Below are 27,203 nucleotides of genomic sequence, written 5' to 3' on the forward strand. Positions count from 1 at the left end.
ATATGCGGCCCGCGGTGCAAAAGAGAGAAAACAACAATCTGCACCCATCCGCACATAACGGCGAAACGGAACGCGTGAATGGTTCGCTAACGAAATTTGTTAAACTGTTCCAAAGCGCCACTAAACTGAAACCGCACCAAACGGGCCGCCGTTTTTATTACCGAAGAAGCACAAAAACGCGTTTTCACTTTAGCCACCCCCGGCAGAAGGCTGAAACTGCGAAGCGCAAAAGAAGACGAAAGATAAAAGCTTTTCCCACGCAGACAACCGCGATTCGCGCGCGAGGGTGGAATGCACAAATTGCAAAAAATTACATTTACTGCACAGTGCGCGTCGGAAGCGAGCAACATAAAATCCCGCTTTATCCTTGGCCATCGCCCGGTGTCGTGCCGTCGTCGCCGCCGCCGCCGCCGCCGACGCCGCCGTCGTCACCGCCGCCGGTGGGCTGCTTTTTGGGGCGTTTACTTCCCCAGGCCACAGAATGGCTCTCTAGCTCCAGGGCACGCTCCAGTCCAGTGCGCCACGTTTCATGCTCTGTCGATGCAAATGAGTCGCCCGGAAAAACCACACACTGCCAAATCGCAGTAAAACGAATTAATGGCGTGGAATTTAGTCGCGTGTGCAGCGCATTTGATGTATTGCACTCCGAAAGGCGGCGTTCGTGTTGTCCTTTCGCCGGCCCAATCGGACCGGAGAAGTGGGCCGTGGGCAGAAAATCGATCGTCTGCGAAAAGCTTGGGCCTGCGACACCCTGAAACTCAAGCCTAGGTTTTACCCATTGTTGGCCGGGGGAGAAACAGGATTCTGGTCGAAGAAAATACTACTTGAGCGGAACCGTCCTTTCGGCCTCGAGCTGGCATTGCACTATTCATGCGAGGCGTGCGAGAGTCCGGCAAAGTTAATCAACTTAAAAATGTCCCTGCGAAAGGGACTGCACTGCCACGTGGCCGGTATTAGTTATTCATGGTGCATTCTACCAATTGCACCGTAACTTCGCATTGTTCGGGCACACATCATACACATTTAATTGTAAAACTCGAGCCCATCCGGTCGGGGCTCGCCACTTCGAAGTCATCTTTCATCGCTCCAGGTGTTGTGCTCCGGGGTTTTTGCCCCGGCAGCCACGCGTGCTGTCGTTTAATCCTCGCCCGGCCAGCGTATTTAATTACAGCCGAGCCCGCGAGTGTCCTTTGCACTGGTCGGCCCCACACGTCCTGCTACCGTTCGGCGCCTGCCATAGCCAAACCGAAACAATAGAGCGACGAAAGTCGTCGCAAAGGATAATTAATCATTACGTTGCTCCACTAATTACGGCGCCGCGGCGCCCCAGTACCGGCGCTTGATTACTGCGGCCAATCGCGAACCCGATCCTCTCGGAACTCCTCTGTTTCGCTCGCTTTTAATGTATTTTTAGTGCTTTTGTGGCTTCCATTTGGCGTGCGTGGAACGTGGACGCCGGAACGGCGCGAAGAAAGGAACCGAAAAATTATCGCGACCCGTAATTAGTAACAGATCCTGCGTGTGTTGGCAATTGAATTTTAATACTCGCCGGTAAACAGAGGTGGCTGTGGCGAGATGCAGAGAGAAAGAGAGAGAGAAAAGGAGTCAGACAGCGAGCGGCGAGGGGATGATATGATGAAGTGTGATTTCATTGATTACTACGATTGTTGCAATTCGAGGTTTTGATGTGATTTTCATGATTTAATGACACCAACGGTGACGCTGTTTACGTGGCGTATTTTCAATTGGTCGTGTAACGATATGTCTTTTTTATTGCTTCACACACACACAAACGGACTTCCGGTTGAGCCATTTCCAGCGCTTGAGTTTATGACAGATTTAGCAGCAAGAGAAATGTGGGCGCCATCTCGTTTAGTGTAGCCGCTCAATGGAAATCCGAAGCGTTTCGGTGAACCTCCTTCTAAATGCGCTTGCTTTCAACGGCTGTCAGAAGATGAAAGTAACTACGCGGGGTCGTAACGCCAAAGTGCTGGTTGCCCCGTTTTGTTTTGTTCTCAAACATGAACCGGCGGAAACACATTTCAAGTTCTCTCACGAGGCCGCACATGGTCCGTGAAGTCTGGTACATACTCACATTTGAATGATGATGAATGGGAGCCGAGTGTATGATGATTTGCTTCCGCTTAAGCCAACACGGGTCCTGTGTTTACGGTCCGGCGTCACGCACGCTTCCATAAAGTGTCCGCAAGCCATTAAAGGTTTCGAGGACCTTCCCGAGGACACCATTTGTCACTGGGCTGCGCGCATAAACATGACCCCGGAGAGCGCCCGGAGGCCCGAAACCTCCAACAACCACGACGACGACGATTGCATCTAGAGCTCATGATTTAAAAACAAACCATCCACCGTCACCGGGGGACACATCGAGAATAAATCAGAATCGAGTGTAAACAGATTAGCCGCATCCGGTTCCGGGGCGAACGGGACTGCTCCGCCAACATAAAGGGATCTTCAATGATGGTTTTTATTTTATACTTTTTGGGGACACTCTCCGGTCGTTAGTGTTTACGGTTGCTCCGATGCTCGGAACCCGTGTCACGTCGATTCCGACGAGGGCAGCGTCAAACGTTGGTCGCTGTTTTCTTTTTCTTCGTCCTGCGTCGACCTTACCGAAGCCTACGGGGCCCGGAAAGCCGTCAATATTTATGGTGGAACAAGCGAGATAATGCCGACGGGGACTATCAATTTGCCGTATTTTTTCCGTTGCCCGAGAAAGCGAAGATGTACGACTGTGCTGGGGAGGCACTCACACACACACGCACACGGTGGCCTTCGGGGTGGCTGGGTGTTCTTTTCGGGGCACAAAGGATGAGAAAATCCGGGCCAAACGAATCATCGGCACCGTTCAAAGTTTGCTCAATATTAATCAGAAACAAATCAAGCACTTCGCCCTTTTTGTGTTCCGTTTTTGGGCCTTGTCGTTTCACTTTCTTGAACCAGAAAGGTTTTCTCTTTGCGTGATCTTTGGTGGGAATTTTACGAAACACGGAAACAACTGAAAACAAAAGTTCTATTTCGGCGTCGCAGGATAGGAATTGGTCATGCCAACACGCTACACGGTCGACGGGGTCAACTCTTTTTGCGTTCCGCTCTGCTCACGCACTCACTACCGGCACGAACCGTGTCTAGACAGGCTCACAGGTAGCAGAAGCTGATAAAAAGTACAATTTAATTTAACGTTTATTCCAAAGAACGCCACACAGTCTGTGCCAACATGGGCCAATTCCCCAGATCGCACCGTGATAACGAGACAGGTTGGCAAATGCCGAAGCAAAAAGGGGGGGTACCTAGAGCTGTCGTCACGTCAATTTGCAGCGAATGGCGTTGTCGAACAAAAACGAAAATCCAAAGCATCCACAGGAATCATTCTTTCTGTCTCATCAGGCAGCCTGAGAAATCCAACGGGATGCACTTTTTGTCGACGACGCATGGCACGTTGCTGCTCCGGTGCTTATGCAAATCCGAAGGGGTTGATTCCTGTCAGAAAATGGCCACGGCTTCCACCCCATCGGTTAAGGACGTTGTTTTGTGGCGACGCCAGTGGCAGTTTGGATGCCACGAGGCGTCGCGTACAAAACGAGACATTAATAAGAAATTTGCCGGATAATTCAGCACATTCCATTAATCAAATCAAAGTTTCGCCCAGAAGTTAGGCCCCTTAATTGACGCTAGCTTAGCCCGACGCGTAGCGAGAACCCGCTCCGACAGAGAGCGAGAGAGTGAGAAAGAGTGAGAGAGACCGAGACCCGTTGGTCCGCAATTAATCGTGACCCTGTGGTAATTTATCGTGATTTAGTCGCGCAAAAACTGTGGGCTTATCGAAAGGATTTTCTCGAGCAGCAGCCACCGGCCCGCGGCCCGCGGGGCGAAAGGGCACGCTCCGGTTCGCCGGCCAAGAGACCCGGGCTCCTTGGTGATCCTTGTTGATGGCTGGCTTCCGAGCAGGGGCGGATTGGCGTAAGCCGTCCACCGACAGTTGTAATAACTCGTTGACAATGGTGGTAATTTATTCAACGATTCTTTGAAGTTTACGGCCAGAGCGATGCCTAATTTGGGTTCTGTATGTCGCCGTGGAAGCCCTGCTAGGCGTGTGGTGCGAACCCCCATGCCACGGGTCGCATCCAAATCATGCCCGTGTTTTCCCGCGAATTACAAATCGGTAAAATCATGAAATGTGCGGGTTCCTGCCCGTGCTTCCTGGCCGTGGTGGCTTGTTTTTACGGCGTGAAGTCCTGCAACAATTATTGATTATCCTACGGTTGTTATGCACTTTATGACCAACGTGCATGCTGTCGTGTAGTGGTTGTTGTGATTGAATGGCACTTTTCATCTTCATAACTATGAATTCGTTCGCATATGGCACACAAAGAAACACGACGAACACCCACAGTGCGAGCCTTGTGTTAAAAAATGGATACGAGAAGCCGCGGCATAAAAAACTTGGCCCCACACACTCGCACAAATACACTCATCCGTCGTCCAGTCGACCGCACGCTGATCCGCAAAATCGTTCGCGTTGATGATTTTATTATATTTCGCCAACGACGGAGTTAACGGGTGCAGCTGGCTTCGTGCCAGCGGACCGATGTACCGATTTTGCATCGAATTTTATGCTCACAGACGATCCGGCTAGGCTTCGGCCCATGACCGTGGTGCGCGCATTTATTTGGCCGCACGTTAAACTCGGTCCCCAGCTCGGCCTCGGGCTTGCGGACTTTTCCGAATGGTCCGGTCGGAAGGTACGTTCCAGATGCCGCCATTCGCTGCGTTTTTCACCATTCTTTTAATTATGCTTCCGCGTGCCATAACGGGCAGCTTCGTTGACCTTCCGGTCGGAAGTTGTCCAGCTCCTCGTTTGTTTTTCCGTTTTTTGTTAATCCTTTTTGTTTTCAGTGAAGAACTGGGCCCCCATTCACCCGGAGCAATGCAGAGATTACTACTTGTTTCCTACTCGTCCGATCTGGATTTTTCCCGGACGGTCGTTATGATTTTATTCATCCATTCAACATGCATCACATAAATTTTGCAGCGATACTACATCACTCCGTTGCGTACACGCTATCGCTACCCGTGCATATGTGTTTACACACATACACACACACACACACAGACACACACACACACACACACACATTTTACCGGTAGTATCTTAACCCTCGGGCGGCGCGCGGACATTTATTTGATCATAACGACTTGTAGACCCAGCCGTGGAATTTTCCGACCCAATGACACTGAAAGGCACAAGATGAAAGCGTGGACTGGAAGTGTGGAGTGAACTCAGCTTCCCGACCGAACAAGGTGCTCTGATGGGTCCGGCTAAAGAGTAGGAAAACCGGAAAGCGTGATGAAAACGAAATTAAAGCAACGAGACGCACGAGATTTGCCCGGTCCGCCTTTTGATTGTACGCCGCCGGTTAACCGAGCGTGCGTGGCCACGGCTGTCTGGCAGAAGTGAATGAATGTCGAATGCGTTTTCCACCCCCGAAACTGCGCCTTGTTTTTGTTAGCAAAGAAAAACAATTTCAAAAAAAAATTGCCTGTATTGCTCGCAAAGTGCAGCATTTAAGCGATCTTCATTTTGGCTTCCATTTCGACATTTATTCATTTGGTAACGTTCAAGCGAAGCGGGTCATGAGAGGTAGGTCTAAGTCTAGTGACGTTTGAGAATTTAAAAGAAACTTTTGGCTAAAACAAGATTATTCGACCAAAAATTAGCGACTCACTGAATCGATACTGCAACACGTCATAGATCGTACATTTTATATTAACAAGACAAAAGTCCATGTAGTGATCATCATTTACCAATTTCTTTTAAATTTGCGAAGTATAGCGGGTCAATTTTTCCGCAATTCCGGATTCCGGAACTCCATACAATTAATACGAAAATTAATTATCTCGAGAAAGCATTTTATGTATTATTGCTTCGCACCAAAAAGTAGGGGGACAAGGAGAAAATGTATTTAGAATAAGTCAGTAAAAGTTCCTGAGGGAAAAATAGATTTGCTTCTAGTTTACAGCTGAACGACGGACGAAACGACGACTGAGTAATACCAAAACACGATCGGTTCAAATCATAGTTCGAGTGAATGATTGTTGTAATCTTCAGTAGAGGCTTCTACCATCCTGCAAGCGTCGCTACTTTTGAGTATTACAATCCTCGGTAACAGGTCTTAGGACTGCTCAAAGTTTCTATGACATTCGCATAGGCATTCGGTGCGGGGAATGCAATGCAGTCCTTGTCATGCTCGAAGTTAATAACCGTTCAGAGTTCATTATGACACTAAGTACAAGAAAAAAAGCGACACTTCGCTGTCCCCGATGTCACTGGCAGGGCTGGAATCCTTGGCTGTCATGAAGTCCCATCAAAAACTTAATTTAAAAATCGATATCACGTGACACATACGCGCACACACACACATGTGTGTTTGTTGCTGTTCGCTTCATGCCCAAACATGTTGTGCTTCGCAGACGGAAAGAATAATAGCAACACTCACCCAAGTTTTCGACTTCGCACGGCAGGACGAGCGTATCGCCGACGACCGCCCGGTAGGTGTGTCCTCGCGAGGTAAACCGGGGCACTAGTCCGTTGTTTGGCGCGGAGCTGCCCTTACTACTGCTGCTGCCTGTGGAGCACGGATAAAGAGCATAAACGAAACTTTGTCAAATAATTGTGCTATGTTGTGAGTTTATATTTTGACGCGATCGTGTAGGGGTAAAATTGGACCAGAAAAAAAATGAAAGGGAGGGTCGGAGAAACTTTTCCACTCATTTTCCACGCGCCAGAGGGACGATGCACGAAGACAAACACAAAAAATGGCGCGTTGAATGATGAACTCACGGCGAAAGTTGCCCTTTCGGTCGCGATAAACTTCCCCGTTAGACTATCTACCAGGGCACAATGTGAAGGAGAGATGTCCCGGAAATGGTACCGGGAGAAAAACATAGTATAAAATTTTTTTCTAACCAACGTGCAAGTAAGGGGAAAGCGCCATCCTAATTGTTCCTCTTGCGGACCCCTTACGATCGATACTCCGATCGATTCATCTTCATCAATTCATCCAAAAGGGAAATCCGCTAGAAAGAATTGACCAGGAATTGGCACACTGTAGGTCAACGTTTCTGTCCTATTATTGCACGTACTACTCATACTATTGTTATATTTCGGTTGCTACAAAAATGTGCGCCAATTTCTTCCACCAAAGATTGTGCGTGCTTTCGGGCACTATTGACGTCACCGTCGTCAGTGGTGCTCTCATTTGACTGTACTTTATCACCTCGCCACAGTTTCCACGTCCTCGACGAAGGTCTCGACCATTAATAATTTCATTCCCCACTGATTACACCGGCCAGCACCGCGACGCGCGCGCCCATTTTCGGCCCCAGAACTGTGTTCGGCAAGCTAATTAAATCACCGAAAATGGTGTACGGCCCTCACGTTTTGTTTTAACGACGGTTAATTTCCCATTTCCCCGGCAAAAGATTGCTGCCCGGTAGTTAGGCTGTGGCCCTGACGGCCCCGAGATTGCCACTGCTGGTTGGTTCGTGGAAAGTTAAATCAATTACCGAATCCGCCAACGGCCGTGGCGGCCAAAGGAAGCCGCAAAGTTGGACGTGGCGTGAGCGGACCACTAGCGGGCGAGCGTGCGTATCGGCCACAATACAGAAGCCAGACCAGACACACCGGCAGGCTTGGTGCGAACGTGAGTACAAGTGCTGGCGCCCACGGATCGCTACGGACTAATCGAATCAAACGCACTTGTCAGACGAAATCTTCGGCAATAAAACACTGGCCGTGGGGTTACTCCGGCGGACACATTGATCAATGTTGCGCGCTCCAGGTTGCGTGTGGTTCGATCGGCATCGATTAGTCGACGGTGGTTGGATTCGCCTTCGGCCCCAAACTCCGGCGTGCCGATGACGTGTTAATCAAAGTGATAAAAATGGATTCGAACGCAACTTCTAGCGCCGGGAGCGATGAAAGAAAGTTTAGCAACTAATCGCTGCTGAGTGAGTGAGTTTTTGGTGGTGTTCCGTGGGCGTGAGCATGCTTCGAAGAATTACGGTCGTCGAGGACTTTCCGGGAATAGCGGCCGGCAATTTTGCTGCCGCTGGCACTTTGATTGAGCGTGAACTGAAGTTTTATTTGTTTGGCAAAAATGGCGGTGCGAACCGAATCTTGTTCGGGGGTGTTCACTGTTCACACTTTCGATTGTTTTCTTTTCCGATGGTACACGTTAAACTTTTTGTTGCACTAGCAAACTGATGGGCTGGTTGCATACAAAAAGACAATACGGAGACCACACGGAGATCTATGAGGAGACCTATGGTTTGTGAATGCTGCAAAATTTGTTTTCTTGGTACTCATTCGGCTTCGGCTTTGGTAATCTGGGAATCTGGGATTGTATTTTACCTATCGTTCTGATTTGCCTAAAAGATGAGAACTACGAATGGAATGAAACCCTGCCTTAGGGCGAGTGTTTGTTGTAATCACTAAAGTGATTACTAAACGTTAGTTTATAGAAGAAGAGCTGTGTGCTCTTAAGGTAGAAACATTTTCATTGGGCAATCCAGCAAGAAGCACTTTAGCAATGATCAGTTTTGAACTTCATAATCTTGGGAATCAACCATTCCGTTTCGGGAAGCCATCTCGAGGATAAATTTTTGTCACGATGTTCCTACATATTTGAATAATCGCTACGCACATGCATTAATCTCATTGACAAAAAACGCTTCTTCGATGAAGGTGTCACGGATTTTAAAGTGCAATCTGAGCGCGCTCGCCAATACCCTTAATGAGGCTCCACTTCACGACACTTTCGGCTCCCAGGCAATGCTCCAGTTGCAACTGAATTACATGATAATTATTCCCGGTGGGAAAAGATTTTCCGGCATTTTTAATACATTTTCCCCTGGCAAAGGGACATTGGTTCGTTTTTTGTCCCATGATTTTTTTCTCTCGTTTGCCCCACAATATGGTCGCTTTTTACTTCACTTCTGTAATTAATAATGCACATTTTTTACTATTTCCCGAGGGTCCCAACCAAATTTTTTTTCCTCCCCGCGAACTCTCGAAAAGCTAGCCCCCCCCAGGGCAGTCAAGATGGCGACTGGAGGATGTTAACTATAATTGTCCACCAGGAAATAGCAGCAGCAGCAGCAGCAGCACAGCCTGGTGTATTGTGGGGCTCGTTCGGTTGGAGGTTGCGGTTTGGAACTGAAACTAACGCGACGCGGCGGCAGCCTAACGCAAATTCAAATGCTAATTTTCGTGTCCCTTTTTTTAGTCGTCTTTTGTCGTTTCGTAAAAAAGGGCGTCCTTTTGCCAATTCTGCAAGTATAAGCGTCTGCCGTGCACTCGTTCGTCTCACTCAAAGGTATTCTCGTATTCATCAAATTAGGCGCAAATGAAGCACTCGAGTGTGAGTGAGTCCGTGTTTAAGCGATGGACCTCTCAGTTTAATGAATGTGCAATTTAATGATCGCCATCTCGAGCGTACCATATTCGCTTGGAGCGATCATGTAGCGTACCTTCGATTGTGATTATTGAACAACTTCAAAGAAGCATGATTTCGGTAAAAGTATCCAGATTTCACGTCCATCGAACTCCGCTGTGATCCAGAAAATCCTCTTTAAGTTCACATGATTGAATCGGAAAAGGAAGTAACGAATCATGCAAATAAAGTTGAGTCAAATCGAAAGAAATTGACAAGAACACATAATCAACAGCCCAAAATAATACAAATCTACCAACGGAAGAGCTGAGCTTTTTACAGATTAGGTCCACGGATAATGTTTTCAATCCGGACCAATCTCACTTCCATCAATACTTCACATCATTGATGACAGTAACGCGTACGGTACGCCACTTGGCAGTACCGAGGTCGGTACTTCCTTGTTTTTCCTTTTTTGGTGGAAAATTTCGCTAATCCAGTTTCCATTTCGGGCGCGCTTGAGAAAAGCGACCAACGAATAACGGGATCGGGAGCGTTTTACAGATGCGACCCTAGGGAAAATATCCTTCGCAGCATTTTCCACGTATCTCAACGCCTTGGAAACGAGAGAAAGAGAGAGAGAACACAAAAGCCCATAATCACAGTTCAAATAACGCTGCGTCCATAGTCTCCATTTTCTTCAAAGACGAAGCAGAGGAAAAATTAAGTCCAAATAAATCCAAAAGAGGGAGGCAAAGTTGAGAGGGAAAACCGGAAAGAAAGGGACCAACGAAGGAGCGCTGTCTGTGTGCGACACTTCCGATTCCGGGGGGCGGCTTTGTGATATTTCCTACTCGATTCTTACACTTCCTTTTATGCTCATGCTATTTGTTTAGCAAGTTCGGTACGGGGTGAGTATGAAAAATATCACCAAATACCCCGCGAACCTTGGAGTGGTGCGTGGAAAAATCGAAAAGTTTATTTTCGCGCTTACGAACACCATTGTGGGGCTCGTCCTTGGCGCGCGTCTCGAGAACAATGATCACCGTTCCCGGTATTCCCGGCGTTCCCGGCGTTCATTCGGTTGCTCGACTCGGTAACGACGATGTTGCAGACGGCAGGACCGGACCGGCAATGATGATGAAGTGGCACGGACCCACCCACCGGGTCCGTGTCTTGCGGGTGCTGCCCGGGGGCGGTTTGGTTGGAATGGAAAGTTTAATCACCATGTAATGTTTCGATAATATGGTCGGAGCGGTGGAAAAGAAGTGGCTTAATGAGATTTTCTGATTGTCTTTCCGGTGCGCGGGTGAGTCCCGGCGGGGACGCCAGACGGGAAGCGTGGGAAAGTTGCAAAATGTTTAATGGTAAAGAAAATTTTCCACACCTCCCGCATATACGGTGGTGGCCGCGCGGCCGGAAGTCAGGTTTTTGGTTCGTTCGGTATGTTTGCTTAATGCTCAAGCATTAAGCACCGCACGAGGGCCGTTTGTGAGGGGTTTTCGGTTCCATTAGCAGCAGACCCCGTGCGGAACAGATTTTGCCACCAATCCAACGGGTAGCCAACACACAGCGTAATATTTCACAGTTCACAGTTTAACATGATTTAATTTATTTCGCAAAACTTCAACTCGAAATTTTCAATACTGTTTTCATCACAAAATTGGTTTTAAATGCCTTTTCTGTTAGGTAACGCTCAGAATCGGAGCTTTAATTTGAAGCACCTTACCGTACCTTGTTGCCTGTTGCAGTGTTCATGCCCGAAGACGCGTGATGATGACTACTGGCGCATAATCAAGTAATGCTAATTTCACACCGACACGTTGAACGAGTGCTCCGGTGCATGCAATCTCGAGTTTCGTGCGTTCTTTCACACTCTCCGAGCAGTGTGGCCGAGCATAAGCCCACACTGTCGGGCGCTTCGCATGCGTTCTTGTGCACTGTGTTCACCTGTGACTTGTTGCAGAAACGCAAAAAAAAAAACAGAAACACCATAAAACAGGTGCTAAGGCACAGGCAAACGGGGCATCGAAGAGGAGTCGCCGTCGCCGACCGAGAACGCTACACCGAAAATCCTGGCCCGGCGCTCCTGGGGGCGCCAATTCGTGTGGCGGGCTTAATCACACGTTGTAGATAATTAAAATTTATGAGCAAATTAATCGCCATCGAACCTGCGAACCCGGAACAGCTTTCGACAGCGCGGGGCCGATGTTTATTTATCACGATATGCAAAATGTTTGACGCCAGCCGGACCGTGTCGTTGGAACGGACCGAAACATGGCCCCTTACGGGGTCGCGAGCGCTGATGGCTTCATTAGCCAAATAGTTTCGCCTCGCTAGTGTTGGATAGTGTTGGATAAAAACAATGGGACGGCCTCTCGGTAATTGCTAACTTTACCTAAGTTAAAATATGTATATTACTTTTCGCGTTCCCGTGTGTCTGTGCATTTCAATTCGCTCAATGCGTCGCTTTTAGTGTATCGTGAATAATCGATGCGAATGCATCGTAATCGCATGAAATATTCAAAATTTAATGGAAAACTTACAATAGCAAACCGGATGGTCGGAAAACATTAGTTAAAACCCACGCAATACGGAGCAACATGAACCTGTTTTTATTGAAATATTTTCACGGTTTGCTAGGAGTGGCCAAGCGACCCGCCTGCGGCAGCCGTCTCGTCAGTAGCAGCATCGTTTGCGGCAGAAAACTATCGGATGACAGTGAGTGACTACGGACGGAACCAAAGCGCCGCTATTGGTACCAGCAGTCACCGTCAGCGATCATCAGTCAGCCGGAGCACGCTCGAAGAGCTGGACCTTAGGAGCGACGACAGCCCCGGTGAAGAAGCTGTTCGTCCTTCGTTGGTACACCGTACCCCGTACCAACTGGCACTTTTTGGCTATTCAACCGAACGCAATACGCCACCTGACGACCAGAAGTCGTGCAGAAGCCCTGGACTCCATCCACTTCGGGCCCGGTACCGGATGAGTTTGACGCGCACAACAGGCGCACCCTGTTGCCGACTCTTGGCCGTTGGAACCAGCTTGCCAGTAGCGCCCCCAACAACAAGCTGGCCGTCGTCGTCGTCATCGTCGTCGGACGAGAGTAGTGCCAGATAGATAGATACTTCGATCCGTTGCCGGACCGGATCGAGTACCTTTCCCCCCAGTGCAGAGTGTGCTCGGTACCCAAATGATGACCTCCGACGCGGTCGACGATGTCGCCGAAAACGACGAAATATCCCAAAGCACGGCGCGTTGACGGGCGGACCTGTGCTGTGGCCCGGCTCCGTCGCAGCAGCGAGCCGGAAACGGAGCCAACGGATGACGATGAAAAATTGAAATTGAATTTCTCATTTGCAAGCGTATCAATCATGAATTGGTTCGCTTTTCCGACCACTACCCGGTGCGTGGTCTCGCTCGTCCCGACATGCGATATGTCGGGTGACACGGTGTAATAGCGTTGTTACCGAAATGATGGCTACCGACCGATGTCACAGCACTCATCATGGGGAACCTTTCATCAACGGCCGCCTGTGGGTAGAAGGAGTTGCTCGAGCAGCGGACAGCGACCGGATGGTGTCTTTTCCGGGGCAGCAAATATTGATCACACTAATTGACGGAGCCAGGAGAGGTCTCGGAGAGGCACAGGAGAGAGCTAGCGATCCTGGTTACCTCCGGTACAAAGCAAGCGCGGAGGACTTGGAGAACTACCAGCGAATGTGGCGCTTCACTCGACAGCGGCCCTGGTTATAAGCTTTACAGTGTTACTCTTGGACCTCGGATCCCGGAATGAGTGTTTCATTTGACCTTGCTGAAGCGCAACATTAATTGGCTATAAAGGTCATGTGCAGCTGCAAAACAACGGTGAACATCATCTCGAAAAACGGATATCGTCATGACATTACACATCCTGATCAACATGTAATCAGCATAAACTCATACCGCATTTGTCACAGGTTGTTTGTCGACTATGAAAATAATCATATAATTAATCGGATATGTTGGACATTGTAAATAGAACGTATCGAGCTACACAAAAACTATCCGAAAATGCTATTTATCATTTGAAACATTATTTTGCTTGTAATAAAAAAATATAACATTCTTCAAAAACAACTATAATCGAGCTAAATGAATAGAGTTTTAGGAATAGTAGCTGCTCCCGAAAACGTAACGCACGCTGGCTTGATTACATCCTTTCATCAAAACTGGTCGGTTGCATTTGCGGAGAGTTTCCCGCCCGATGGGGCCAAAGTTTTTCCACAATACCATGGTCGCCCGACGATTGTTTCGACACGGAAAAAACATGATTTATTCGCTGTTCGGAGTGCGAACAGCGAATAGCGAAAGGGCGGGAAAAAATGCTCTTAAATCCTGCTCATTTGTGCAGCAGTACAAAGTGATAACTTTCGATCGTCCGTTCGCTGCGCGGGAATGGGAATAGTTTCACGCCCCGGGACCATTGTCAACTTTCCCAGCAACACAACGCAGCGCAGCGGAGCCCCAAGGATTGTCGCCCCAAGTGCTGCCCTAACAGTACGACCGAGCATCAAATGATTGTACCGTCGACAGTTGCAGTTTGACAAAGTTTCCTGCCTTATCCGTCGACGCCGGAAAGCAAGTGTTGATCCTTGCAGAAAAGTTTGGCAAACTTTTATTTACTGACCGCCTGCTTTCGGTTCGGCCCGCAGCACGGACCCGGGCGCGCACCTCCCGACGTTGCAGAGACGTTGCACGATCGTGTTTGCCGACGAGCGTGCGGTTGTGAATGGGGCAAACTTTCTTCACGAATGGATCCCGTGGTGTTTCCTGTCTTTATTTTATTTCATTTCTTTCCCCTGATTTGATCGATCGCTGTCCTGGTGGACCCTGGTGGAGCCGCACGTCCGTGAGCATTCGCGCCTCAAGCAACCTGAAGCTTCGAGCAGCTTAAAGCTCTTCGGGTCAGTTTTTGCAGTTTACAGCACAGCCAGCCTTGCTTGCCTCCATTCTCGGGGTGTCACAAGGATCCGGTATGTTGGATTTTGGTTGCTCTAGTTCGAGAAGCTTCCGGGAAGGATGTGCCCGAGGTTCCGCTTTTTTTTTCTTTGTTGTTGATTCATATTAAACTTGACGACCATTGCTGTTAGTCCGGTCCGTCTCTTGTTGAAAGTGTTCCATTTTGGGGCCCCGGTCCGAGTGGTTTGTCGAAAAATGTTGGGCGAAACTTTTCACTCCCTGCGGATGCTCACGAGACGTGTGGGCGAGAATTTCTTACGCATTCGACGGTGACTTCTGGAGGTTGAAGTAACGATGCCGGGTAGAAAAAGCAACACAAATTCTACGACCAGTGGCCACCGGTATCGATAACTTCGCCGAAACTGCTTTCGAAGCGGGTCAGTTTTGGGCCCCTCGCAAGCACGTGGATACATGCCGGCTTCGCAGCCGGATGGCTGAAGGACAGCAAAACTTCAACCTGAACGGAGCATCCCGAGCTGCCCGGGACATCCCGTCTCGGTGTGTGTGTGTGTGTGGAGGATAAAGTTTTCCACCGACGCTGAAAACTTTGTCCGCCCGAAACTGGCATGCCACAGAAGCGCTTTTCTTTTTGTGGGTGAAATGGGACTTTCCAACGCGCCCCGATGTCCACGCTGTGTGTGTGTGTGTGTGTGCGGCCATGGATACGGCCACTCTCTTATTTGGATTTTAATTGGACCGCCGGTTGGCCACCGTGGGCAACCGGAAAGCCCGGCCGGTCGAGAGAAGATATCCGACCGCTCGTAACGATCCACTTCCTGGGAGAATTGGGTGTTTCTTGAGGGTCTGGTGGACTTTAAACATTCGTCGGATCCTTGTGCCAGGATCACTTTACACACACGCGAAGCCTTCCAAGGAGAGGTCAAGAAGGATGCGACTGCGAGCATTTATCAGTTGGACCGTTGGTTTCGGATGAATGATTGAGCTTTAATTAACCACCCCGATGGAAACTTGAGCCGTGGCGAACGTGTGGTCAGCCAGGGGCCGGATGCAATTAAAACGGATATCTTACGAAACGTCATCCGAAACATGGCGGGCACGAGAGCTTCCGGCACAATTTACCGTCCCAAGCAAAGAGGCACGAAAAACTCTGGCTATGCCTGGGATTTCCTCGTACACCTGGTGTTGGTCGGCACATTAAAAGCAGGAAAATTCCACAGAAATAACATTTTCCCGAAAATGGTTAGCGTCGCGTCCCGCGGCTTGAGAAGGATGCGGACCTCCTCCCGAAAACGGATCCCTTGGGCGAGCCAAATAAAATACTCTCCCATAATCGCCCGGCCGGCCGGGGAAAGCAACGGACTTGACGGACCCGGTTGGGCTGGCACAGGACCTCTTTCACCTTGGCCGGCGAAAGTTCGTGAACGCCAAAAGCAAATAATTATTTCATTAGCACGAACCACCGAGCACCGGCCAGCTGACGGTGGTGGTGGTGCTGGTGAGAAAAGTAAATTAAAATAAAATTAGTTCCAACCGTGCTCTGTGTGTGTGTCTGTTAAAAGTAACGGTGGCACTGGGAACGCGGCCCTCGCCCGAAATGCCCGCTTTAGTTATGTGACTTGTGATGTCTTTGATTAAAAATTAATTAAGACATTGGCTCGCTGTAACCTGTCCTGTAATGGTGGGCCCAGCCGAGACATCTCGTTCCAGCTACAAAGCAGCGCCCCCAAGTGATGCACACAAATGCACAGCTTAGCCTTTTCCCGCATAAATAGGCGTCTCAGATGGGCTGTGGTTTTGGGATATGATAAGTTTCTCATGCCGTCAGGGCGTTGACAGCCCTGCGCAGGTGATGAGGGTAATGCAGGCTGACCGACGCTGACCGCAACCGAGGTGGTGCAGCCATGCACGTGTGCGGCTGCTCCTGGACCACTCAGGATTCGAGGTTCTCATTCGCGCGCTGGCAATGGTTTGGACTGTGGCCGTGGATTAACGCTAAGCCTGCCGGGTCGGGTCGGGATCGGCCCGGAGGACAGCTCGGCGACTAAGCGACACGTTCTCGCCGTCGTTGGTGCGAAAGGACTGCAGGTTTGCGGTTTGACTTGCGGGACGGGGGTTTGGTCACATTATTTTCGGCACTCGGAACGAGGCGTGCGGGCCGGACTAGTAGGAGCTTATTTTCGGATGAACGGACGATTGCAAATGTGGCTTGTTGATTGAAAAAGTTCCACTTGACATCCCTTCCAGGCACCCGCTCTGGCCCCGGGGCGGCTCACGATGGCTTCCCGCCTGAGGTGGGGCAGCCTTTTTTTCTGTTCCTTTCCGTGCGGATTAGTTTGGTACACAACGGCAGTACACGGCCGGTGGGCCATGGTTAAGGAACAACTATCAAGTTCCAGTCCGCCGCACGTGATGCAATAATGATGCGAGTGGCAAAATTCTCCGAAACGCTTCTGGCTCACCGAGGGGCTTTGAAATTGCTCGTGAAACTAAACTAGCACGGCTATGCTAACGGACGCCACATTATGTTACACGCCCGACACGGGTGGGCCGCTGGGAAATGGTTTGTTATCGAAAACTAATTTTCCGAAAGTGAAACATAGTACGTGATTATAATTGCATCATCAAAATGACTTTCGGTTTGTTGGCTTTGTTCGCTTGCGGTGAATGTCCTCGGGGTTCAAGATTGTTACGTTCCACACAAAATTGCAGCACTTTATTCGTTGCAGTTTTGTTGCAGTTTGCAATTTTATTTGGGAACTTCTTTCTTTCGTATTTTATTTTTCTTCTTTTATTGATGAATTGTTTGCTTTCGCTGTTTACCTTTCCTCTTTTCCGTTTTCGTACTTATTGAACTTCGCATTGGTTTATTTTCGTTTCCCGCTTGTTGCTTAGGGCCAATCAACACATATTTTGACTGTAACCAACGACTTTCATTGAACAACGTTTATTCGAAACAGCCAGTGCTAGTTTCAAAACTTCCGAGAAGCGGACCAGCCGAAATCAATATCTTCGCTTACTTTTCAAAGCTACCGCCTCAATGTAAAGTTACTAGTTTTCGCCCTCACCGTTTACCTTTTCACGGAGGTTGCTCAAATGAAGCAAAAAAAAAAAACAAGCTTCGCAATCAGTCCCTCTTTCCGAAAGTCACCGACGGTCCGGCGTAAGGTTCCGGTGGTCCTTTCGATGAGCGAAATTTAATTAAAACCCAGGCGTTCGTCGCAAAAACGCACATTCCCCGATCGATCCAACCAACTTTCGCCCGGTGGCTGAAAAAGAGATATAACGTTCGAAACATTTGCATGTGTGCCTCCGGAAGCGGTGCCCGAGACGGGAGTACGGGGTCGGCGCGATCCTTCGACTAGGGGCGAACCGGGTAGCGCTCAAGAAGCACAGCACGCAGCAAAGATAAGAAGCCAGTCAAGCGAAATAGGGCTAGTGGAGCACTTCTGGACGGTCACCGGACGGCCTTCGGGTGGGAATTTCAGGAATCTTGCCTCAATCGGTGACACTTTCGGGCACCGTGTCCTTTTTTCTCGCTTCGCTGAACCGATTTTCGATATCATCGTCAGCGTCGCACCGTTCAGCGCCGTTTTTATGCAGAGAATAAAAAACCATTTGGTAGGCAAGTGAGCTTTAGAATGAAAACTATCAAACATACACTGGCGTAACATTTGGCAAAAAGTATGCAAACTTGAAAAGTATCATCACTTTAGAACGTATCAATAACGCAACAATTAGCATCATTGGATGATATCTGCAGTGATGACGGGTCGCATCATGTGAGATAATTTATTGTACTCGAAATCAAAATGAGTGTATTGATAATGATTTAATATTCATTCCCCAGAATAATTGTTGACAGGACTTAATTGCTCAGTAATTTATTTTTACACTCCACAGAGTTAATTGGCAAACCCACGTTTTTCTTGGAAGAAATCGTACGCTTGTAGGTTTTTTCGAGCACGCGGATGTGGTAATGCCTGAAAGCCAACTAACAGTACAACGCGTAACGATTCCCAGGAAAATCCACCGCCAGCAACATAGCGGATTTGAGATTTGTTCACCAACGAACGACCGGGATTGTGATGAATACCGCAACGAGAGGTTTTACTGGAATTCGAAGAACTGTAAAAGGGACATCAGATTCCAATTCTACACACACCATGCGTTGATGTTAAAGCTCCAGCGAAGCAGCCATGAATTGAAAAACGATCCCCCGGCGTGCCAATTCAAACCAAACATTTTTCATCCCCAATTTAATCCATCGTACCTAAGACGCTCGGTGGCAAATAATATCCTGCGTTGTTCAATGCAATGTTCTGCGAATGGAGCCCTTGCGCCGCTCCGCAATTTGCTCAAAAGTCAGTGAAATGCCAGAAAAAAAAGGATTCCTCATCGCACGGTGGTGACAACTCCGTGACACAACGTGAACGACCTCAGCGTCAGAACGACTCTGCCGCACTTTGGGTAACTGCATCGCAACACTTGCTTGTCTCCGCGTGGTTCGAGCAATCGTTTTAATTTTCTTAATGGAAAAAAGTCATCCGGGGCCAGAGTTGAGCCAGGTCGTCGAAAGTGAAGAAACGCCTCACGATGGATGATGGTTTTTTTGTTTTACGATTTCCCGATCGCTGCCACGTCGCGAGACAGCAGACGGTAGATGCTCGCTCACTGGCAAAGAGTTCCCGAAGAGTGTCGTCTTATTCTTCGCCACTTTACTCTCAAGAGGCTCCAAGAGTCGAAGAATGCTCCATTTTACAATCAATGGCAACGCTTCGCCCGCCGACGGTTGAGTATCGGTTGGTGGGACGGGGAAACAATCTTCGGTTGCAACGCTGGCGGCAGTGCGGGCGACCAGCACGACGTCAGAAATTGTTGATCAAAATATTTTTCTTACAAGTCCCGGGAGCCGAGATGACGCGTAAAAGCGACACTGTATCGGTGGCTGCTCCACTTTGTGAATCGAACCATCCGTTCAACGTGCGATCAGAGGTCCCTAGTGCTGGGGGTCTTGGAAGAAATCCCGATTTTGTAAAAAAAAAATCAGAGGCGCACCGGAAGCAGTACTCAAATCACGCGCCAGCAGCGCAAGTGACGTACAAGTTTCGGGATACGGTCTCCCGTTTCAAGTATCAAGTTACCAATTCATGGTGCAATGACTGCCGGGAACAAACATGCCACCCGAGCACAAACATGCAGTAAGAAGTGACAGGCTTCCTTTTTGCCTGTGTCCACATGCCCAAAGTCCTGTGTATCCGGGGCACATATTTTCTTCTGTTTTCGGCATCCTCAACAAGAATTTCCACTCAACATGATAGAGCAATTGCTTTCTTTTCTCGGAAATCAAAAACACTCGGCCCCGGTTGCAGCGGACTGCACAAAATGAATCGAGTGCTAATGGAACCACACATGCAGTCGCCGCGCGGCCGGGTTCTTCATTTTGTTAAAGAATGCCGTCATATTTCCCGTCCCACAAAAGCTGAGTTATGATTGTTTCCGTTTTTTTGCCGGCTTACGATTGCTATTAATCCTGGCAACAGCGCTTAATCTGCACCGAAATCGACAGCAAAAACCATCGATGATGTCACGCTTCGTACGCCGAGGGCGACTGCATTTTAGTGACTTTCGTTGGCGTTAAAAACGCTACAAAAACATCCGAGCGACAATCAACAGTCGAACGCTGGTAGTCCCTCGTTGTCGTAGGGACCGAAGGAACCGTAACGTTCGTTCGTAACGCCAAAACTAGATCCTTGGACGGGCATGTGTGGCCGCCTCTCGGCCGTTCGCTCCGGCGTGTGTCAAAATATAAAACGTCAAACGGGCGAACGAGATGATGATTGTTTACGATGTGCGACCGCCATTTTTTGTCCCTCGGTTGCGCGAGCAATTTATCGTAACGGATCTGAGGGCACTTTTGGGAGCTACAAATCTGCACACACAACATAATTGCCAGCGGTTTTATTTCCGGGTTTTGCCGGTGTCGACACGGCACGGTTGTCAAAAGCTCCTTCGGCGGCGATGTGTGTGGTTTTATCTCAATCAAAATCCAATTGCACACGACACACAGTTCTTGCGGGGGGGGCGGGTCGGTCGGAGCCAAAACAGGAGCAACACAAACACACACTCCCCGTTTACGAGCTGTTGGCACCATTTTCTAGCGTTCCGCGCACGCTTTGCACGGTTCGTGTGCACGAAAGGAACGAATCTGCGGCTCTTATCGTCATCCCCTCGTTGCAGGAGTGTTGCTGTCAGCGCGAAGGACGATGATTATTGTTGCCAATTTCATTTACCACACCACACTCATTTACCGTTTACCGAGAAGAATACGATCCGAATGCGATTGTGATGACGAATGAATGTGGTTGAATGGGTGGCCGGGGTTCTGTAAACGTTTTCGGAACGTTTGTCCTTTTCGTCACATTTTTATCGTTTATCAACAGCGCGACAACGGAAGCTGACAATTGGCGCGCCGAACACCGGAAGACTGTTCTAGCTCTTCTTATTCGTTCCTTCGTCCGAGCGGAACTTGTGGGACGGGCGAAAGAAACCAATACCACGCGGGATTGGCACAAGCAGTCAAGGGGGAACAGGATCTTGGCTCTTGAACTGCGTTTAAAAGATTAGTAAATAATTACGATTTTTTGTGGATTGTTGAGAGAGTTGATGAGATTTAAAAAAATGAATAACAGCAAGAATAAAACTGTTTACATGCAATAAAAATCACATGAAATCAAGAACAACTGAGCCGATTGTAGTGAAAGATTGACACTTGTTTGTTCTCTGTCTTTTAATGTTTTTCTAATTGTTTAGATGTTCCGATGATTCCTTTTCCAAATGAACATGATATAAGATACGTATCTTATTCAATTGGGGAGATTGGTTAGGGGAATGAAATTTCCCCTTAAACAGTCACTGATGAAAATGTGTAACTTGGCGACACCTTAGCTGCCTATCAGAGCGCCTTATAGCTGATAACGTTCTTCGTTCTAGCTGATAACTTGATAATTGAAAAACATTGTTTGCGCCACAAGACGATGACGTTTTTTGCATTCTGATTGCCCTCCCATAAGAAGACAACGGATGTTAAAATAATTCTTGAAAGGGGTACAAAGTTCTTCACAGAAGACATGAAAGAAGCGTTAAATGATATTACAACATAACAAGTCTTAATTATGACTGGCTCACAATAAAGAAATGCGGTTTGGAGTATGACGAAATTGAATGAATGTCACTCTCGTTTTGGACATCTATTTAAATATCATTTCTTTAAAAAAAAGAACAAGCCCAAAATACAGCATAACCGTCCAGCGCGCAATAAACATGATTTGGATTCCTTAATTTGCAAACAAGACGCATCATTTTTCATTCTATTTCAATAACGCTTCCCAAATGGTCGCCACAATCGTTGATAAATCACTCGTTCACGACGCACATACACACGCGCGAACTCAAGGACCCTGCCATCACCGGGGTACCGTGCCGCAATCCTGTTAGAGCCATGGCAGTGAAGGCCGCTAGAAGCCAGACTTGGCTTCTGCCATGGCAGGGGAGATAAAAGGTGGTTGTTGTGCAGCAACGCTGTAAGGTAAGTGGGAAGAAGCAACACAACATGATTTTATGACCCTCCTCTCGATTGTGTTCGCTCAGACCATTGTGAGCGCGCGTGCGGTCGCCTCCGATGGCCGGCGATGTGTGATTGCAAATTCTTTCGCCGTCGCCGGTCACCGATGTGGAGGGCAAATTTTATTACTAACCTTTCGCCTTTTCTCTCCATCAGGACACCCTGATCCCGGGAAGTGTCCTTTCCGAACCGGTGACGGTGCCGTCGACCTTCGTCGATGCCGCCTCGAGTGGCTTCAAACGCTGTGCGCTGGGCGAGTATCGAGGAAGCATAGAAAAGGACCTGGCCTACTGCGGGCGCCAGTCCACCTGGAGACTGGAGGAAGCCGCCCACGGTCCATTCGATACGCCGGATGTTCCACTGGGTTTCTCAGTTCATGAAGCCTTAACCGACCAACCAACCATACGACCAACCGGCCGGCCAACGGAGTCCACGTATCTGCCTGTTTGCGCGAAGCCTCGCCGAAAGTTCGCTTATCATGCACCCAGCATCATCATCATCATTCGGAACTACATCGACGTGGTGGAAGTCCCCATCCCCGGCTGCTGATCCCCACCTGAACGACGAAGGACCAGCGCGACGGACCCACGGCCCGGCTCTCGTAGGAAGCCCTCGTAAAGGTTCATATTTCATGCGGCTAAAACATGTGCCGAAGCGGGCATAAAGCTCACCTTTCTGGGTGTGCCGGGCCGGTCCGCTTGTTGGTTTGCGGGCATGTTTTCGATATACGGTGCCGGTGCGCACTCGCCATCATTCCCGCAGCCCGGCACGCGGGGATCCGCAAAAAAGCGCACCAAATGGAAAATGGTAATGTACTTATGAAAAATGAGCCCGAAATTTTCAGTTGATTGTTTTCGCTCGTTACACTGCGAACGCGAGAGCGAAGAGTTGTGGTTATGCGTTTTAGGTGCGTTGGTTTTGTTTTTTCGCTTTAGGTTGTGAATTGAAGTGGCATCCGTTGTTGGTGATGCTATGCTCTTCTTTTTTTCCACATCCGTGGCACTTGTCGAGCTCTATTTCAACCCGGAACGGACCGGAATATGTAAAAACATACGTTTTCCTAATGTTTTATCATTTTCCATGTGCGAAGCAAAAAAAAAACGCAGCTTGCACGACGCAAGCAAATAAATGTTCGCTGTGGCACAGCATAACCACGCTGGAATGGCCAGGATAAAGGCCGGGCGTTACAGAGCTGTGTGGCACAAATGCCAAAGTACAGCCGACGCGTTGTCGAGTTCCTAGTGAGCTAATTGAGCAGAGACTATTCAGGTTCGAGTCGTTTAAGGTTTGCATAACTACAATAAACACGGTGTCCTTCTTCGTTCACGGTACCTTGAGACGAGAGTTTTAGTGAGGAATAGACGCCCATAGTCAGTAACTGTTGAGGTCTTGCAATTTACTTTCGCTTTTAAACTTAAAGCACTCAAGTTAATGCTCTTTCAGGGTTCGATTGAGAGCTTTCGCTTAGAAACCGATTAATCGGTGCAGTGCAGACGGATGATCTACGGACGACCCGTAAAACTAAAAATAATGTTGGGTTTCGGTCAAATTTGCGGTGTTGACAAAGTCACAAGGTAACAAATTGTTTATAATTCACAATATTTGTGTATCCTCCTGGTAATTCTGTTGAATTTGGAGTGTTTTATTCTTTAAAATTCTCTCCACACCTTGAACAGCTAAATATCAAAAGTATTAGTAGAAGGAAAGTAGAAAATTTGAACCTTGTGGTTCAAATTTTATTGAATGGATTCTCTATTCCAAGACTAGGCTAGCTCTTGTACAGGGTGAGCAAATTAGTGTGCATTTTTTCATTTGGTTATAAAACGAAAACGGCTGAATATTTTTCGATGCTTAAACTTTTATTTGAAAGGTTGATTCCTAACATTTTTTAATGTAAAACAATTTTGGTAAAATGTTTACCACGATTGGCTTGGCAGTAGCTTCTTCGGTCGACCAATTTTTAAGTACATTTTCGATTGTATGTGGTCCTATTTCCTTAATAGCAACTTGAATTTCGGTCTTAAGGTTGTCAATAACTGCTGGTATGTTCGCATAACATAAATATTGATTGTGGCTGTCACTGTATGGCACGTAGCGCCGTCCTGTTCAAACCAAACGCCGTCCAAGTTCTCAGCTTCAATTTCGCCGAAAAACCAATCACCCAAAATCCGCACGAAACAGTCACTCGTTATGGGTGCATTGGCTTCTCTTGTACGATTTATGGCTTTTCCGAACCACAACAGTGCTTGTTAACATAGCCACAGAGGTGGAAGTGATCTTCAATGAAATGTGCTTTTGACGAATAATTTGACGGTTAATACTTTGGAAATAATTTTTTCATATTTCCAAATGTTCTGCAACCAAAATTGTATTTTATACATAAATGTTAAGAATCAACCTTCCAAATAAAAGTTCAAACATCGAAAAATATTCAGCCGTTTTTGTTTTATAGCCAAATGAAAAAATGCACACTAATTTGCTCACCCTGTAGTTTGCTTACAAAAATATTTATTAGTTATTTTTAACTTACTTACTTACTTACTTCATACACACAATACAAGTTATGAATTGACATCAAGATGTAATTGAATTATGTCTAAAAACACAACTACAAGACCAGCAAACAAACCAAGCAAGTTCCCCCTTTTACATCGGCCACCGTACCGATTGCAACAGGAATTCAACAAATCTTCCACTTCCACAACAGTAATGGTGGATCGGACATACGGGGCATGGGGAGGGCAACAGCGGCATTCGGAAAAGAAACCGGGGGCAGAGAATAATAAAGATACCACGTTATGCATCATTCGTGCAATGTTACTTTGTCACGGAACGTAATAAGGTAGCGGTGGCAATAAAAATCATTTACCGTTAGCAGCGAGTGCCAACTGGTGCCACACACACACACCTGCACGGAAACGTAAGGACGACTTCCGTTTCTTTTGTGTTGCCGACGAGCGTCAACCGAAATTCCGGATGTCCTTTTTTCTTCTCTGCCGAAGGGAGCTCACGCAGTCGCGCGTACCGAACCATACGTAACGCATGTCCTTCGTCGGCGCCTTCGCCTCGTGCCTTCTGCCTACGCGAAAGCAAGGAGCAATTATTCATTTGTAAAAGATCTACACCTCAAATTCCGCCTGTCCCGCAGCTCCCCGAGACTCCCTGCACGTAGACGTGTCACGAATTGAAAGAATGGATACCTGCGCTCGTTCCTCGCTTGGTTGTTTGCGGGTGCCTGTACGGCGGGCCATGGGGGTTGCCATCTCATTCGTCACTTCAACCTACTAACCTGACCGCCTCCTTGCCTTGTCTGTCCTGCCGGCACGCCGGATCGCCGTATGCCGAGACGATGACGACAACAACACTGACAATGGACGCTACTTTTGCCAGGGGGACGCGTGTAGCGGTGTGTGGAGCTCTCGTAAGCGACGGTATGCCGTGTATGCCGTGTACAAATGGACGTACAAGACAAATAGACATTTCTTCGCTCGTTTAACCCATTCATCGTACCTGATTTCGTGCCTTCCTCTGCGCACATCCGGATTCTCTGGCCGTTGCTTTCTCGGTCGTCGGAAATTCACCCCGAGGAGCACACGGGGGGCGCATTACACGAGCTCCACGGTGGTCCACGTAAGTCAAACGGCATGAGCAGTCCTGTTAGATACGACCCATTAACGTTTCCAACACCGTTCTGGGAAGCTGCACCGAGTTCCGGGCGCCTTGCAGTGCTGCTGCAGTGTTTGCACTCGTCAATTAACTCGCTGACACTGTGGAAACCCACTCAGGAGATTGAAATTGATTTGGCCTTCGGGAAGGATTCGATACGGAACCGGTTCATTACCTAATGGGCCATAATGGAGAGCATTGTGATGCGTGCAGTGGTGAAAGAGTGCCGTCGGTTTGCGCCGCGTTGGTAGTTTAGGCGTTTGACGACTACGCAGCAATTTTAAAAAGAAACTATAGAAGCTATAGATCAGTTGAAGTACGTTTATGCGCATTTCATTTGATCACTTCAAAGATCGAGCTTCGTCACTTTGATTACTCAGAGTCTTGGTCAGTGTCGGACTTGCCATAAAGGTTGAATGGTGAACTGAGAGTTGAAAATAATACCAAATGTAATGACTGTTCAAGTTCGACTTCGACCAACAATGTAGCATTTTCAACTGTTCGTATGTTGGGTTGCTCGGCAGCTCGGCACTGATGAAGCCCTGAACCTGAAGCTTGCACCTGAAGAGTCCTACAAACCGTGAGGTGGCACGCACAAAGGTGCAACAACCGCGGGTGGGCCCTTGTTTCATGAGAAAAACTCTGGAGCATGTTTTATTCATTCGCTTCATTTTCTGCACGCCGGAAAGGGCCTCGCAAAAAAAAAAAACCCGAAGTACCGGACCTTTCGCTCGAGAGGGCATCACATTAAAAATCCTGCTAGTTACGCGCCGTGTCAATGCCTCTTGAAACCGGGCGCCCAGAGAAGTGGGAACCGTGTGGAAAAGGACGTAAAGGCCGCACACACACACACACACACACACCTCGGCCTGGTCGGCCTCGTGAAAGTTGCCCCGACTCATTGCGTCATTTCACGCCAAGCCGGAGCCGTGTAAGCCCTTCCCATCGACGTCCAAGCTGGGCTGGGCTCCAGGCGGGGTCAATTACCCGGGCGGTGACGGGGGTACGGTGGGCCGATGTACCGAGCGATGTTGCTGGGCGAGAGGAGTTTGCGAATAAAAGCGCACGGCGCAAGTGGTGACCCTCGGTCTCGGTGAATGTTCATGTTTATTTAAATTTCAGCTCTTCCCACGAAGGCTGCAACGAGCCTGCGGGGCTCACGTGCCCGTTAGTCATATTCAAAATAGTGGTGCGGCTGCACGCAACCGAATCGTGCGGCTCAGCCCCTGCCTCGGTGGAACCGTACCGAAGGGAGGTGAACTGTGTCCGTCCGTCGTTTCGTCAAACATCTTTCCAGCCCATTGGGCAGGATTGGGCTGGTGTGACACAATGGCGAGCCCGAAAACGTATTACTGCCGATGATGCCAATGCTGATGATGATGATGGTGACGGCGGTGACGTTGATGATGGATGGAGCACCGTGAAGTCTCGTGAATTTTGTCCTTTGGTCGCTTTGGTTTTTTGGGACCTCCCATCGTACCGTGCATGTCACCAACTGTGCC

At 48.4% G+C, this 27,203-nt stretch overlaps 1 protein-coding gene across 1 annotated transcript in view; it reads right to left on the reverse strand.

Annotated features, from left to right (window-relative positions):
* LOC128270211 (limbic system-associated membrane protein) overlaps window positions 1–12,959 on the reverse strand; it is a 70,045-nt gene extending 57,086 nt beyond the window's left edge. The window contains exons 1-2 of the mRNA XM_053007614.1: window positions 12,923–12,959; window positions 6,516–6,644 (exon numbers count right to left, since the gene is read on the reverse strand). Of these exons, the coding sequence (XP_052863574.1) occupies window positions 6,516–6,644; window positions 12,923–12,959 (166 nt within the window). The remainder of the gene's footprint in view (window positions 1–6,515; window positions 6,645–12,922) is intronic.
* Window positions 12,960–27,203: the final 14,244 nt, after the last annotated feature.

Source organism: Anopheles cruzii, chromosome 3 (genome assembly GCF_943734635.1).
Source record: "Anopheles cruzii chromosome 3, idAnoCruzAS_RS32_06, whole genome shotgun sequence".
NCBI classification, from domain to species: domain Eukaryota; kingdom Metazoa; phylum Arthropoda; class Insecta; order Diptera; family Culicidae; genus Anopheles; species Anopheles cruzii.